The sequence below is a fragment of the Lygodium microphyllum genome, chromosome 8, assembly GCF_053477565.2.
Source record: "Lygodium microphyllum isolate KBCC chromosome 8, Lygodium_microphyllum_v1.1.10, whole genome shotgun sequence".
Taxonomy (NCBI): Eukaryota; Viridiplantae; Streptophyta; class Polypodiopsida; order Schizaeales; family Lygodiaceae; genus Lygodium; species Lygodium microphyllum.
This window is the reverse complement of record NC_141142.1, coordinates 10465036-10479579: the sequence shown is the minus strand read 5'-3', so window position 1 is coordinate 10479579 and position 14544 is coordinate 10465036. Positions and strand designations below refer to the sequence as shown.

At 42.1% G+C, this 14544-nt stretch overlaps 1 protein-coding gene across 3 annotated transcripts in view; it reads right to left on the bottom strand.

Moving 5' to 3' along the window:
• The window catches only part of LOC148031961 (putative triglyceride lipase), a 248498-nt gene that overhangs the window by 116920 nt on the left and 117034 nt on the right, over nucleotides 1–14544 (bottom strand). For all 3 annotated transcript variants that reach the window (XM_087682557.1, XM_087682558.1, XM_087682556.1), the window contains 5 exons: nucleotides 7629–7698; nucleotides 7466–7547; nucleotides 3523–3587; nucleotides 2086–3042; nucleotides 665–727 (listed from right to left, as the gene is read on the bottom strand). In XM_087682557.1, the coding sequence (XP_087538683.1) occupies nucleotides 665–727; nucleotides 2086–3042; nucleotides 3523–3587; nucleotides 7466–7547; nucleotides 7629–7698 (1237 nt within the window). The remainder of the gene's footprint in view (nucleotides 1–664; nucleotides 728–2085; nucleotides 3043–3522; nucleotides 3588–7465; nucleotides 7548–7628; nucleotides 7699–14544) is intronic.

Genomic DNA, 14544 nt, shown 5'->3' with positions numbered 1-14544 from the left:
GGCGGCCAGCTGGCAGGCACACAAGCCAATGCAGTGATGTAGGCAGTGCGGCCTTGGCAGCATGGATGGTAGTAGCTGGGCTAGGTCCGCCAAGACTTCAGGCTAGATCATATCAATTTAGTAACTTCAGAATAACAACAAATCATTTCTTTGAAGTTTAAAATTGAATGGTTTGGCCATCAACAGTTCTTAAGAATACGCAATAACTCTAGCAAAAAAGCATGAATTGTCTCAAGACCAAAAAGAAAGATAAGTTACAATCCTAAAAGCACATGATGCCATTCTATTCTGTCTTTCTCCAAGAAGAAAGATTCTACTTATTCACGTCAGTGAAAATCGTTACTATGGTAAAACTGCAAAGTACAAAATCCATACTATTCTTTCTGTAACCAAAAACTATTCATAAAGTAAAAATGTGAGCTACAAACTCTGGCTTTGTAAACATTAGCCTAAATTTTTTACAAAGTACGATAACTACAAATCAAATAACTATGGAATACAGTCCAAATTTCCAGTCTCAATAATCAACATATTCAAACATCCAAATTCTTGACGTTTCTCAGAAAATAGAATGAACCAATGAAAAATGCATTATAAATAACAAACAGATAGGTGACACCATCACAAAATAGAAGTACAAGCTTTCAAGTGTGGAAGGATGAACCTGTTCAGTTCCTCGAAAAGCAACCACTAGCCTGTGGTGTTGACGGTCACGCCATATTGCAACCTAAGGAAAGGATGCCTATATCAGGAAAGAAAGCAGCCAGTTCTTTGCATTATCTAACTAGATTTATCAAGATACATACAAATCATGGCTGCATGCCATGCCCTTAACATCCATGCACAGGAAACTAGCATTGCATCATTTCTGGATGATGCAAACAATAGTGATCTAGTGTCCTTCCGTCAACAGAGCTTTCTGCTTTCATCTCATACTAAAAGCATTCAAAGAGATGTCAAGGAAACTAGTATTACATCATTTCTGTGTGATGCAAAACAGTGTGCAACCTACTAGCCTTCCATGAATGCAGCTTTTTGCTTTCATCTCAAATTCAAAGCACTCAGAGGGAGGCTAATAAATGTCATCTACTGATTATCTCCTCAATCAAAACATTCGAAACACTATAGAAAACCTTCTTGAGGAGGAAGACATCAAAGACTATCAAGAAATTACATGAAGATTGATGAAAGTCAGAGGGCTTTCTTCAACACCGGACTTCTAGCCATTTATAGACGATAAGTTGCAAGACTATTGATTTTCTAGAGTACACTTAACTTGTTTTGCTTCCTCCTCAAAAAACATGAGATTTTTTACTCCTTCACAACAACTCAAAGTCACCTGTCGAATAGATGCCATGTTTTTCCTTCCACGATTAGGATTGTAGCAGTGAAGAAAATTGTTGCCAAATGTGGAGACTCTCTACAGAATTTGGACAAAGACTATCTACACTCCCTGCAGGAGATGGATAGGCTACAGGGCAGCTCAGAATATGATGAGGAGACAAGCTTTTCAGAGGACCTGGGATTCTGGCACTTTCTTCTATTTTTAGTCTCAGATGGTCTGGCATTAGAGAATTTCCCATTGGTTCTTCATCCAGGCCTTGTAATATTCTTCTTTTTCTGTTTTATATTGGTTATGTTTTGAAGTCCCTTACAGGGCTGATTTTGTACTTTTGTCTTTGTATAATCTGTCCTGAGGAGACTATTAATATTACTATTCTCTTCTTGAAAAAAATGAACATCCCATGTGCTTGCAATGTTCCACATTTCGAAATCTAGCATTCACCTAGAACATAGATTTCTCCGTTGTTGACACTTCTATTACAAAGACCTTTAATGGAAAGGCCTGCAGAATTACCCTGCAGTTAGAAAGGCTTCCAGAGTAGAATGTCAACCATGTTATTCAGCAATAGGATCATAGCAGTGAAGGAAAACTGGCATGAGAGATTACAAAGATCTATAAAAACATAAGCCACTCTCAAGATGTGTATGTATCCCTTAATTTCTGAAATAAAGTTCCTTCTATTATTATTATTGCATCCACAAGAAATTGCATTTGTCAGAGTTTAATAGCATAAAGCCTACCTGAGTGTCAGTTTTATTGTTGTCCAGAAAGCAAATTTTTTGAAATGCTGATTTAACAAAGCTGTTTTGCCCTAATGAAGTTGCTAGTAAAGCCCAAGCCTCCATTGCACTTTCAGCTTTACTAAACATCTTTCTCAACTCTTCCATTTCTTCAGCACTTTGATACTTCTCCTCCAGCTTTCTCATTGGTGCCACTCGTTCAGTTTCTGGTACACTTGAAAGAATGTCTTTGATTACTGCTGTTTTGGCAGAAATCTCCTTCTTCCCGTTTTCTCCTGCAGCAGAACCAGCAATCACTGCCCATGATCGAAGTATGTCCTCTGTTTGCTTCAATAGATCCAAGGAGGCCTTTTGAACATCAAGTGTTAAAGTTATAGACTTTGCTGGTGAGCCACCATTGTTCGTGCCATTGTCACCTTGCTTGTTCTCTACAATAGCCAACCCATCTTCTATGTAGTTGTGTTCAGCTCTTTTTTGGCGTTCTAAGCCAAGCTTTTTCATGAGATCAATAGCATCCCAGCTAATTCGATTAAGAGAGCGCACTCCAAGTTTATCCACGCTCACTCCAAAGGTATGACTTATGCTTTCACTCAACTTCCTCAAAAGGTCTGGCTCCCTCTGATCTACAATTTCTAAACTTTTGGCTTCACTTGAAATGCCTGAATCGTTACTATTTGTAGTTTCATATCGTTCATCTTCAGCTTCATTTCTTTGGAGATTTTCATCAGAACTTGGCTGCATGTGAGTTTCTGTCAAACCATAGTCAGCCTCTGTTTTCCCATTATCTGAGCTCTGCTGTAAAGGCCCTAAAGCAGAACTGAGGAAATCTCGCACTTTAAGGCCTTCAAAACCTTTTAGCACATCCTCAAATCCTTTACCCACTAAAAGATCTGAAATAAATGGAAATTCCCATCCTTTACTATCAGTATCAAGTTCGTTGAATGTTTGATATTGTACCTGGAAACCATAAAACAGAAAAATTTATCCAAGCAGCTTTGCATCCATAATGTTTGAGTATTCCAGGTCCTAGTAAGATCTTTGAAACCTAAAACCATCAAATTACATACATCATAGAGTGGATTTTTAAATGCAATTCCAATTTATATTTGTAACTCTTTCCTTATAGCCTGTTAAAAGGAAGGGCTTGAAAATGAATGGAATACTGAATATCTGCTTTTGAAGTAGTACTAGTCATGAAAGTTTGCAGAGAGGTTTTACATGTCAAAAAAGTTTTCACAACCATTGTTGGAGACTGAAGCCTAATAAACTCTAATAGCATTAACAGGCTTAAGATCATGCCATTCTATAATATCCTATTGCATTCTAAAAATAAAAGGAAAAGCTGTTGGGCTTTCTTATCCTTGGCAATTGAGATATGAGATAGACAGTGAGCAGTGTAACTCAGTTTATTAACCGACAGCAAGGAGAAAGAGTTACCTCAATCTCCACAGCTCCGCCACTATTCATGCCTTCCAGTTCCAATTCAACTTTGTGCTTCCCTCCTGAACACAGCAAGCATAGAATGTCAACGAAGATATCAATTGCTTAAGCACTGGAGAATGGTAGCATGTAATCTCCCATAGTAGAAGCTAATAATGTGACTGCAGACGTGGCATATCTGAATTAAGAGAGAAGATGAAGTTAAAAAGCACAGCCTGAAGCGCTAAACAGTCCATATTTTGAGGTCAGTAGTGATAGCTCGATACCTTAGCCTGTAAGGGTGGAATGTAGTGTCTTAGCCTAGACATGAAATGTTGTAGAGGGTGATAAAATAATGATATCTTTAAACCAAATATTATCATTTTTGGTGCCTTCCTAGTATATGGTACCTGGCTTAGTCAGAAGCCAATCTATCTCCTGATTGCCTGAGTAGCCATTCTGAAAACTCAGGAATATATGTGACACTTCATCTTTCAACACTTTTCCAATGCGCAACCCATAAGAAAACATTGTGAACTAGGACTCTCCAAGAAAACATACTATGAACTTCTATTAACAAATCCCCTTATGCAATGTAAGGTGCCAGAATTCCAGGTCCTGAGAAAAGCATTCCTCAGTCTTCCAGCCGCCCTGAATCCTCTCCATCTTCTGTGGAGTGTGTGAACAATCTCTGTCCAGATCCTGGAGATAGGCTCTACAGTGGATATATCCAATAGATCTATAGCATGGCTAGAATATCCTTTTCTTGAAAAAAAAAGACATATTAGGAAATTCAGAGCTGTTTTATAGACTTCTTTTGATTCATCCGTCAAGGCATGGGGGGAACTGCATATCACAAAATTCATAAAAGAAGCAAAAGGGCACCACATACTTACCTTACCATCCACTCAGCAGCTCATCATCACTTTAAAGTTGGATCCTCTTACCTAAGGGATTGATTGTCTTGCACAACCTACAACAAGAGAACTTGGCTGTGTTTGCATAGTTTAACTGTGTGGGGATTTGAAATAGCACTCAAGAATTAATATTGAAGTGTTTTGCTGCCTCGATCATACTTGAGGGAAACTTTGGAATGGGAACAGAAACGGTAACAGGGACTTGGAACAGGAATGGGAACACCACATCATCAACGGAAGATCAATATGCAAAAACTTACAGTTATAAGTTAGAAGATGTTAATGAAGCTATAAGATGGAAGTTCTTAGTTCTTAGTCATGTGTGTGTGTGTGTGTGTGTGTGAGAGAGAGAGAGAGAGAGAGAGATCGAAGTCTTTGTTGGTCATAATTGATTGTCATAAGTGTTGGTCTTAATTGACAAACTATAGTTGGAACCAAATTGTGGCCACGATCCTTGTTTCAAGTGTTCACTTTTAATGTTCACATGTGGAAGAATCACTATCTAATTTTTATGAAATGTCATGATTGAAAGGGTGGGTTCCTTTTGCTTGTGAAGGTTATGATTGAAATTGTTGATCCAATTTCACTCCATCTACACTCAAAATGGCACATTTGTAGTCTAAAATAAATGATGTTTTCTTGAAAGGGCACAATTTTCAATTTTTGACGATAAATATTGCATCCTATTCCATGGAGACTTTTGATATCTCAAAACGTTTCGGGTTTGGCCTAAAACACCGCATGGTGCCGTTTCACAATTACGAAACGTTTCAGTCCAAGAAACATGTTTCAAGAGATTTTGAAACTGTTTTGGTGTTTCACCTCTTCCTAAGTGCCGTTTTGGGCCGTTTCACATAACTATGGCCTCTATGCCATGAGATGTCTACAAAGAATGAACAATTGAAGTTCCATGGACAACAGCATATGTTATGATGCCATTGATGTTTTCGCCATGTTTTATGCTTGGTTATGCTATGCTATGGTTTCGTTTTGCCAGATGAGTTGAGCTCATGAGAAATAGACATGTCACATGATAATCTGGCACTATTTTTGAGATTCTTTGTGAGTCTTATGTTATGTTATGTTGGCTGGTAATTTTCAGCATATGTTGGGCATATGGGATGGTTGAACAACAGTGCACAATGTTGTGTTGACTATGATGCCCTATGGAAATTCCAATGTAGTACTTTGCTTTTGATGCATTTGGCAGTGCAATCTAGGACGATTGTTGTAACATGCCGTGCTTCTCCCCCCATAGGAACTCCCCTTAATTTCAATAAAAATAAAAATAAATTAAAAAAATATGGTTCAATTTTTTTTATCCCTCATCCTCTCCCCGCCGACAGCACGTCGGGGAGAGAGAGAGGGAGTGATATGGTGGTGCTGGGGGGCATGCAGCCCCCCAGGTGGGAGGGGTGGCCATGCCACCCACCTCCTCCCCCCCCACCCCTATATAAGGGGAGGCTTCTCCCCTCCCTCAGCTACAGACGGAGACTGCGCCCCCCCTATTTTCCCGCGTCGTCACCTCCTTCAACAGCGGCAACAGCCTCGACAGTCGACTCTTTCCCCCCCCCCCCCCCGGGCCTTCCAATTGAAGTTCTCCCCCCTCCGACCTGCTGAAACGGGGACCTTGGACCTACGATTCAAGCCACTCCCCCTGTTTGCCAACCAGCTGCATGGAGATCATCTAAGTCTCTCACACTGGCATGGCTCAATGGACCATGTCTGTCTCTTCTACCGCCTACACTTTATACTCTGTCCTATCTTATCATTGCAATTTCTGCAGCCTCATGAAGAGATGGCAACTCAATGGAGTCTAAAGAATCATTTGAATCTGTGCCAAACTCCTCTTGGCTCCCTCTCTCCCTCTGATAAGTAACTGGATCCACCTCTCTCTCCGTGGGTGTTACCATTCACTGAACCCATGGCCTCTACTCCCCCTGCCCTAGCAGCACTGTTCCAAGCAATGGCTGCCCTCTCCTCACCACTCATTCCCTCCTCACAAGAGTTACCATAAAATCAGCAGAGTGTCGAAAATTCAGCATCACGAGATCCTGCACAGCAGCCAGAAGAACAAAACTTGATCCATGACCAGTAGCTAGTCCATCCTCCACCTCAGTGCTTTGCTTGCAAGATGGTAGGTCACCTTATAGCAGATTGCCCTCGGATATGGAGAAGAGGAGTTACAATACTAGGCCTTGCCCAAACTCCTTTCAGGATGAAGGGGGAGGGCCCTTGCCTCATAGGAGGAGTGAGAGGGAGCAGCAGAAGAGACGAGCCACTAGAAAAAGGAGAAGGTAGAGACAGAGACAGGAAGAGAGATAGGGGCGAGTTTAACAGGCAGAGAGATGATAGATGGTTGTTAGGGATCCTAGGCCTGCTGCACACAAGAATTCGATTGCGCCACCTGAGGCAGCAGAGATGGCTGTACCTGAGGTTCCCTCTCCCAACTCGCAGGTGACAGAGGCTCAGCCACCTACTATAGCACCAACAACTAGAGTGGCAATGACTTCCCCATGTGGGATGAAGCAGCTAGCTCACACCACCCCCCCCCCAAGCCTAGTCAGGCAGTGAAGGATGGATCCCGTAGTTGAGGCCTCAACTGAGTAGTTTGTTTCTCAGGTCCCAGATACTCAACAGGTGGGAGGGATTCTGTCTACGCTCCTCTCTGTGCGAGGAAGCAGGCCCTCAGCTTGAGGAACCCCCCTGCTTCTGACAAGCAGCCTCTCTGCTTCTGTGACTAACGAAATTTTGACTTGTGCTGACCTTCTCTAACCATATTTTATCTTTGTACCTGCTCTTAAAAGATCAGTCTAGCCTTGCCTCCTCTAAGTCACAAGTTGCTCTCACCACACATCTTTCTTTGTTTCAATAGCTTCAGTGACTCATTTTCTTTGCTATTTTCTATTGCTTGCATGCCCTCTCATTTTCACCCACCCAGGACAGCCTTTTCCTAACAAGCCCTGATATATTCTTCACAACATGATGAGCAAATCACAGCATTCTTTTCCCCAAATTTTTTGCTTTATGGAAGATCTACTCACCATCCAAAAGTGGATCTAAACTGACCCCTGCATTACCCAAACGGCGATCATCAGTGACAAGGTTAGCATCCCAAGCTGCAACCTGCCAATTTACAAAATGGAAATTAATGTGGAGAAACTGATGATAAGAAAGAATACTTAAGAGTCTAATAGATCATCAAACCTGTAGATATTGTCCAGCTGGATTTCTCACATTAATTTTGAAGTTCTCATTCCAAATAGGCTCAGTTGTCCTGAATGAAAACACAGATGCAAGTTCAAAAGGTCATTGGGCCATAGATATATAGTTTTGGGTATCCACATACTTAATATAAGCACACTAAACACATTACGCACTGATGCAAGTCAGAAAAGAGAATGTTCAAATGTATGAATGCCTCTGCTGGGCTTTCCATGTTGGTTGTAGGATTATTTTACCAGTGTTTATGTGCTAAAAAATGAAACAAAAAATACTGTCATTTCTTTAGTCCTATACATATAGCAATAATGCCTCTACAGATGCAAAAGAAGGATATCATTGGGCTCCATAAAATGTCAGTATCTATGATATGTTTGCATACTTGACATATAAGGGCCCCACCAAGTCAACAAATACACCAATGCCATGGATATTGATACCTACTACATAAAACAAGCTTAAAACTGATTTGTCATTTAAAATTATACTTAAACTTACATTTCAGTTCAAATAACACATAAGATCTATCATCTTGCAAAAAACTCCACACACCAAGCACTACAACACCCCATTAAACTAGAATGACCAAACCCCTTCAAGGGATCTCATCTAGAGAAAAAAAGGGTTACTGTTCACCTCCAACGTGATATCCACAAGCAACCAAGAAAAACTAGACTTCTTACTCTACAAGCTTGCTACCCACCATCTACCCAACCACAACTTCATAGTGATCAATACATGTGGTAGTCAAGAGTCAACGTACTATACTCTCACCTCAAGGTGCAAACCAAGAGGAGCACAATTATAAGTGCAAAAGCACCTAACCTTGAATAGAATCTAAAACATCCACCCCAACAAACTAATTTTAGAAGAAGAACTCTACACACATTGGCTATCTTCCAGTCCCAAAAACTAATGAAAAATCAAAGTGTATAAATAGTTTTATAAAGGGATTGCCCTTTTTTTTGTTTGGAAAATAATGTGTAACTAGCTTTTTCAAATCGAGAAAAGAAGATTCTATTACCAACGCCTTAGAGTAAAACCCCCTCCAGGCCAAATACAAAGTACAAGGAACTTTGTAAAGACTAATTAAGTACATTACAAATACAATGGTTGTGTAAACAACCAATCCGATGGGCTATAATGCCAAACCATCTACGGGGCAGTATGAAAGAAGGTCCTTGAGACCCAAATCCACAAAAAGGCTTCGCTTCTCTTTCTCATCCTCTCATAGCCGCCCTACATCCTTTCCCATCTCCCTCAAAGAGTGGGTGATCTCTCTCCAAATCCTTCATACAGTCTCAATAGTGGATACATGCACTACCTGCCAAAGGTCTATAACATACTACATCTTGCAATCCAAATCTACCAAGCTATGATATTGGCAATCAACTCCCATATGTGATAGTGTCCCTAGGCCCATTGCACCTTTGACTGATCTGGAGTAGGAGTCCTGCTCAAATGCTGTCCAACTATAAGAAAAGAAAAGCTCCCTTGAGGCTGCCTCCTCTTCTCTTGAACTATAGTCGTGGGTAGTTGATGAGGATGGATGATAAAGATCTCCATTCTCTAATAATGGTACTTGCGAATCTAACCTCAAAGCTCCTCTCTAAGTCTTTGGTTTTGATCTCCTAAAAAATCTAGTGAAGGCTAGGCTACCATGGTCGTCCATATGTAGGTGTCATAAACTAAAGCCTCCCTATTAAGAGTTTCTACAATGAGCTTAGCCAATAAGGTGGTGCTTGTCCTCGCATTAACATGTAGATTTCAATATTCTTCCCCTTCAACGAATCTCCCCCCCCCCCGCAATTGGCTACGCCCACCAGGCCCATCGCCGCCTATGACCCCTCTCCGCCTAGTCGCGCCTTGCCTGGCTCGTCGCTGAGCTCTCCTGGCCCGTCATCACTTAGCCGTGGCCGCCTAGCCCATCTTCGCCTGCCGCTTGCCTCAACTAGCCACCTGCGCCAAGGCCCTTTTCGCGCCAATGGCGCCACCTGATTGCCTGCTCACTAGCGCCTGTCTACCCGACTGCCTGCCCGCGTCTATTGTCCTATTCGAGACCGTCTAACTGTGCTTGCACCTGTCCCATTAGGCCCCGTCCTCTGCATGAACAAGCATTCACCCACTATGGCAATTCCACCCTCTACCTCACGCACGGAAAACCTCCCCAGTCGACCTGCTTCAGTGCCTCCATCCTACATTGCACGTTCATACCACTAGCATTCGCTGCTCCCTCCATCTGTATCAACATTCCCCCGATATCACAGCAACTACACTAGTAGTCCCCCAGCAATAATGCACAATGGAAACTTCTGGTCAAATGTCGAGGAGCATTGTACAAGTGCCCCCCAGTCAAACACCTTGCGTGTTATCCTCTCTAAGGAACAGCTCCTTTCCGTCCATGCCACAAAGCTGGAACTGAAAGAAACAACAATCCATGGACAAGTCGTAGGACACTCTCCATCGAGGGCCCAACTTCGAGATTGGCTTCACTCCACACTATGCATTGGCACAGCACAGATTGCAAAGGCAGTTCTCATGGATCAAGGGATCTTCATTGTTCCACTCACCTCCGCGAATGCAGCCGTGAGCTAGTGGATAGTAGCTTCACATTGGAGGAGTTCGCACTCCACAACAGGTTTCCTAGATACCTGGTCACCCTTATATTCCCCGGACTAGCGGTAGAGTACCGTCAAATAGTGGAGAACTTTGGATGGCTTTTCGGCACAGTTCTTCCTCCCTCCTTCATGGATGTAGTGACAGCCACAAGAGTCCTGAAGGTATGGGTGGCTGTAAAAGATACAAAGAACATACCCAAGTTTCTTGAGATTGAGGCAAGCATACACTGTTTCAGACAGTAGGTTATTGTGACACAACAGCCTGGCTAGTTTCTGCGCTGCCATGACTTCGGGCATCAAGCATTTTGCATAGTCAATGGCCAGTTGAACATTCAGTACATTGTGCAAGATATTCCAACCCTTGATAAATCCATATTGATTAGGGTGCACAAGGGTAGGGAGGTGCTTGTGAAGATGATTAGCCATAACTTTATTGAAAACTTTGTACATAGATCCCATGATGCATCAAAGAAATTGGCTGCCAATGTTTCATCATCGAGGACAATGGCACTTTCAAAATCGAGGACAGCAGATTTGGGAGACTAGAATAATGCCCACCTTGTGAAACATGCACACCCTTAATGACAAATAGACATAATCTTTGGACAAACAAGGTGATCATTAGGAGAGATCTAGTGTTTAATGAGAGGAACATTGTGCAATCTTCTGTACAAGAGTCTATGCCCTTTCCTCACATTGTTCCTTCTGACATAGTGCCTTCTAAACCAGGTCTACTACCCACTCCTGACCAACCTGCAAATTCTTCACCTCCCACCTCCCCTTTGTGAAACCCGTTACCTCACTCACGCCAACAGATCATGTGGGATTTAGGGATCCTTCCACCGGAGCCGAAGGGCACTCAAAGATCTACCTTGCTTGCATATCAAGCTTCATTTTTGTCACTATTTATAGCTGATTGCATACTGCATTTGAGTTGGATAGTTGGCAGGAGACTCTTCAGCACACCCACTAGTGAGACGCCATGGAAAAGGAGCTAGAGAGTATTAAGCGAAATGAGACTTGGACCTTGGTGGATCGTCTAAGTCACAAGAAATTCATCAAGAATGGATTTTCACGACTAAACTAAAAGCTCATGGGACTTTGGACAAGTACAAGGCTCACCTATGGTGCAAGGGTTTCCGCAAAAGCAAGGTATTAACTATGGAGAGACCTTTGCTCCTACTGCGAAGTTGGCATCTTTTCATATGTTAGTTGCACTCGCCCCTCACTATGATTGGCCAATCTATCAAATGGACATCAAAAGTGCCTTTCTGAACGATTATTTGAAGGAGGAAGTCTATGTGGAGTAGCCTCCTGGATTTTCTTCTGCTAACTAGACAGATAAGGTCTTTTGCTTACGGAAAGCTCTTTACGGGCTGAAGCAAGCACCATGGTCTTGGTTCCAGAGAATGGATGATATCCTTAGGACTCACAAATACCATTCTACCCCTTATGATTGGAACTTATATGTCCGTACTACTTCAAAGCGGACTAGCTATATCCTGCTTTATATAGATTGATTAACTTATCACTGGCTTTGATTCTACTATCCTAGTAGAAATAAAGGCTCGGCATTTCTCTACTTTTAAGATGACAAACCTTGGTCATTGTCTTATTTTTTGGAGATGGAGATAGTTCAATTCGGGAGTAGTATTTTTGTGTCCCAACAAAAATACGCTCCTCAATTAGTGGAACAGTATTGTACCAATCAGACACATCCTCTGTCCATGGCTCTTAATCCCACTATCCATCTTTCTAAGCATAGTTTTCTGAAATGGTGTTTCGGGACAAGTGAGCGTCATTTCACCTTCTTGTGCCTTCCTATGTGAGCATTCTGCTTTCTTTCCCCTACTATCCACCCTCTTTCTCAGCTAATCACTATCCCTACCTGCTGTTTTCTGCTCATCCTAGGCTCCCAACCCTGAAACTCCGCATTCCTTATCCTTCAGCTGACCAATCCCTTTCCTTCCTTGTCCACACCATTTCTAGCTATTTTCCCTCAGATTTGGTGTTGATTTTCACTCTTTCTAGTGAGCAATTCGTCCCCTCTCTTCTTCTTCACTGTCCTCACTTCTTCTTCACTGTCCTCACTGATTTGAGCAAGTTTCTCCCACTTTTGGTGCTCGATTCCCCTATTTCCAGCAAGGTACAACCTTGCTAAAGGACACGTTTTGCAGCCATACGCATCGTTAGTGACTATGGAGCTAGCAGTGGCTCAAAGTGGTGGAAATGAAACTACTACCATGTCATAGGCATGGGGAGCATTACACGAGTGAAGGACCATCTTGCTCGTGTTAGTAGTAATAATTGCCCTGATGTGCCTAATGATATGTATGCTAGTTTAGAGCATTGGAGGCAGCAATGCCTTGTTGTTAGTGCACCACATGAGGATGATATATGCGGCCAACTACACATCCTATAGTTCCACCTCCTCCCGTAGGTGGTAGTTCCCCAAAGAGGGGTAGAGTGTGCACATATGTTGGTGGCAGTGCTTTTGCTAGTACCAACGTCTCTAGGGATACAGATGCAGAGGCCACTCGAGCAAGTGCACATACTTTTGTTGAGGGTTCAATTGCTTCAAGGAACCCTTTGCCACATCTTGGGGGTGTGCAAGGTGGTAGTAGCTCATCGACAATGTGGGTACCACTAGGGCAGCAAGAGCTACAAGAGGATCATTGGAAAGCACAAGTATCACAGCAGCCCTTCAAAAGCAAGCAAAGGTAGAGACTACTCACAAGATCATGAGATTGTTTATACAATGTGCAATCCCTTTCCATGTTGCACATAAAAATAGGTGAAAAAGAACCATTAGGGCCATCGATCAGATTGAATGTGAGTGGTAGGGCCTCTCCTATGAGGCTTTGCCCATAAGTGAGCTTGTTAGAGAGAAACAAGCTGTAGAGCTAGAGATGTAGCATTTGAAGACTACTTGGCAGAGGTATGGTTGCACTATTTTGTGTAATGGATGGAAAGATGTGAGGAGAAGGAATGTGTATAACATATTGGTGTCCTCTTCCAAAGGGACCATGTTCTTGTGTGCCATAGACGCATCAATAGCAAGGATAGTGAATACATGTGAGCCATCTATAGGCACATCAAGGCTGCCATTTTGGAGATTGGTGTAGGGAATGTAGTGTAGGTTATCACTAACAATGGTAGTAACTGTGACTAGGGGTACTTTGTTAGAGAGAGAGTTCTCTAAGATCATGTGGACTCCATGCACATCATATTTTTTTAATCTACACATGGAGGATATGGGAAAGATTGGATGGATAGATGACCTCTTCAGGAGAGGTAGAAGCATGGTAAAGTTTGTGATAAAGAGGCTTAGTATGCATGTCAGGGCTGCGTGGGATGAGAGGGAGCAACCTAAGGCTATGACATTTATCAGAAAAGTCATGAACGCGGCCTATGAGAGGATATTGTTGCATTGGTAAAATCTTTGACTCCCATTTATACAGTTTTGAGGATCATTGATATGAAGGGTACTACTCTAGGCCCTTTACACGAGTACATGGATCAAATTGGAGAGGCATTCGATAAAAACATCTTCTTGTCTCACGATAAGTAACTGAATCAATGGCCATTCATTCTAATTTCACCTTTTTAATCATATATATGAATCTATGATCTATTACGATTCATAATTTATATTTACTATGTGGATAATATATTAACTTTTATATATGTTATGGAGTGCAAGACATTCGCGCAATGTGGAACAAGAGATGGGATTAGTTTCACAAACCAATCCATGTCGTTGCACATTACTTGCATCCTCTTTGGTGCAATGAGGATCCATATGCAAGTGAGGAGCTTGAAGAAGGGCTACAAGATCATTTTAATAAGTGGGCTTATGGAGATGTTTCCATTATTATGCGACTTGAGGATGACCTCCTCAAGTTTCGTAGTCACACTTTCTCATTTGCATGCCCCACAGTAGACTTACGTGTGGCATTCGCATAGTGTAAAATAGGAGATGAGATTGGTTTCACAAACCAATCCATGTTGTTGCACATTGCTTGCATCCTCTTTGGCGCAGTGAGGATCAATATGTGAGTGAGGAGCTTGAAGAGGGGCTGCAATATTATTTTAGTCAATGGACTGATGGAGATGTTTCCATCATTATGTGACTTGAGGATGATCCCCTTAAGTTTTGTAATCACACTCTCTCATTTGCACGCCCTATAATAGAGTGTAGGACATTCGCATAGTGTGGAACAGATGGGATTGGTTTCACAAACCAATCCATATTGTTGCACATTGCTTGCATCCTCTTTTGC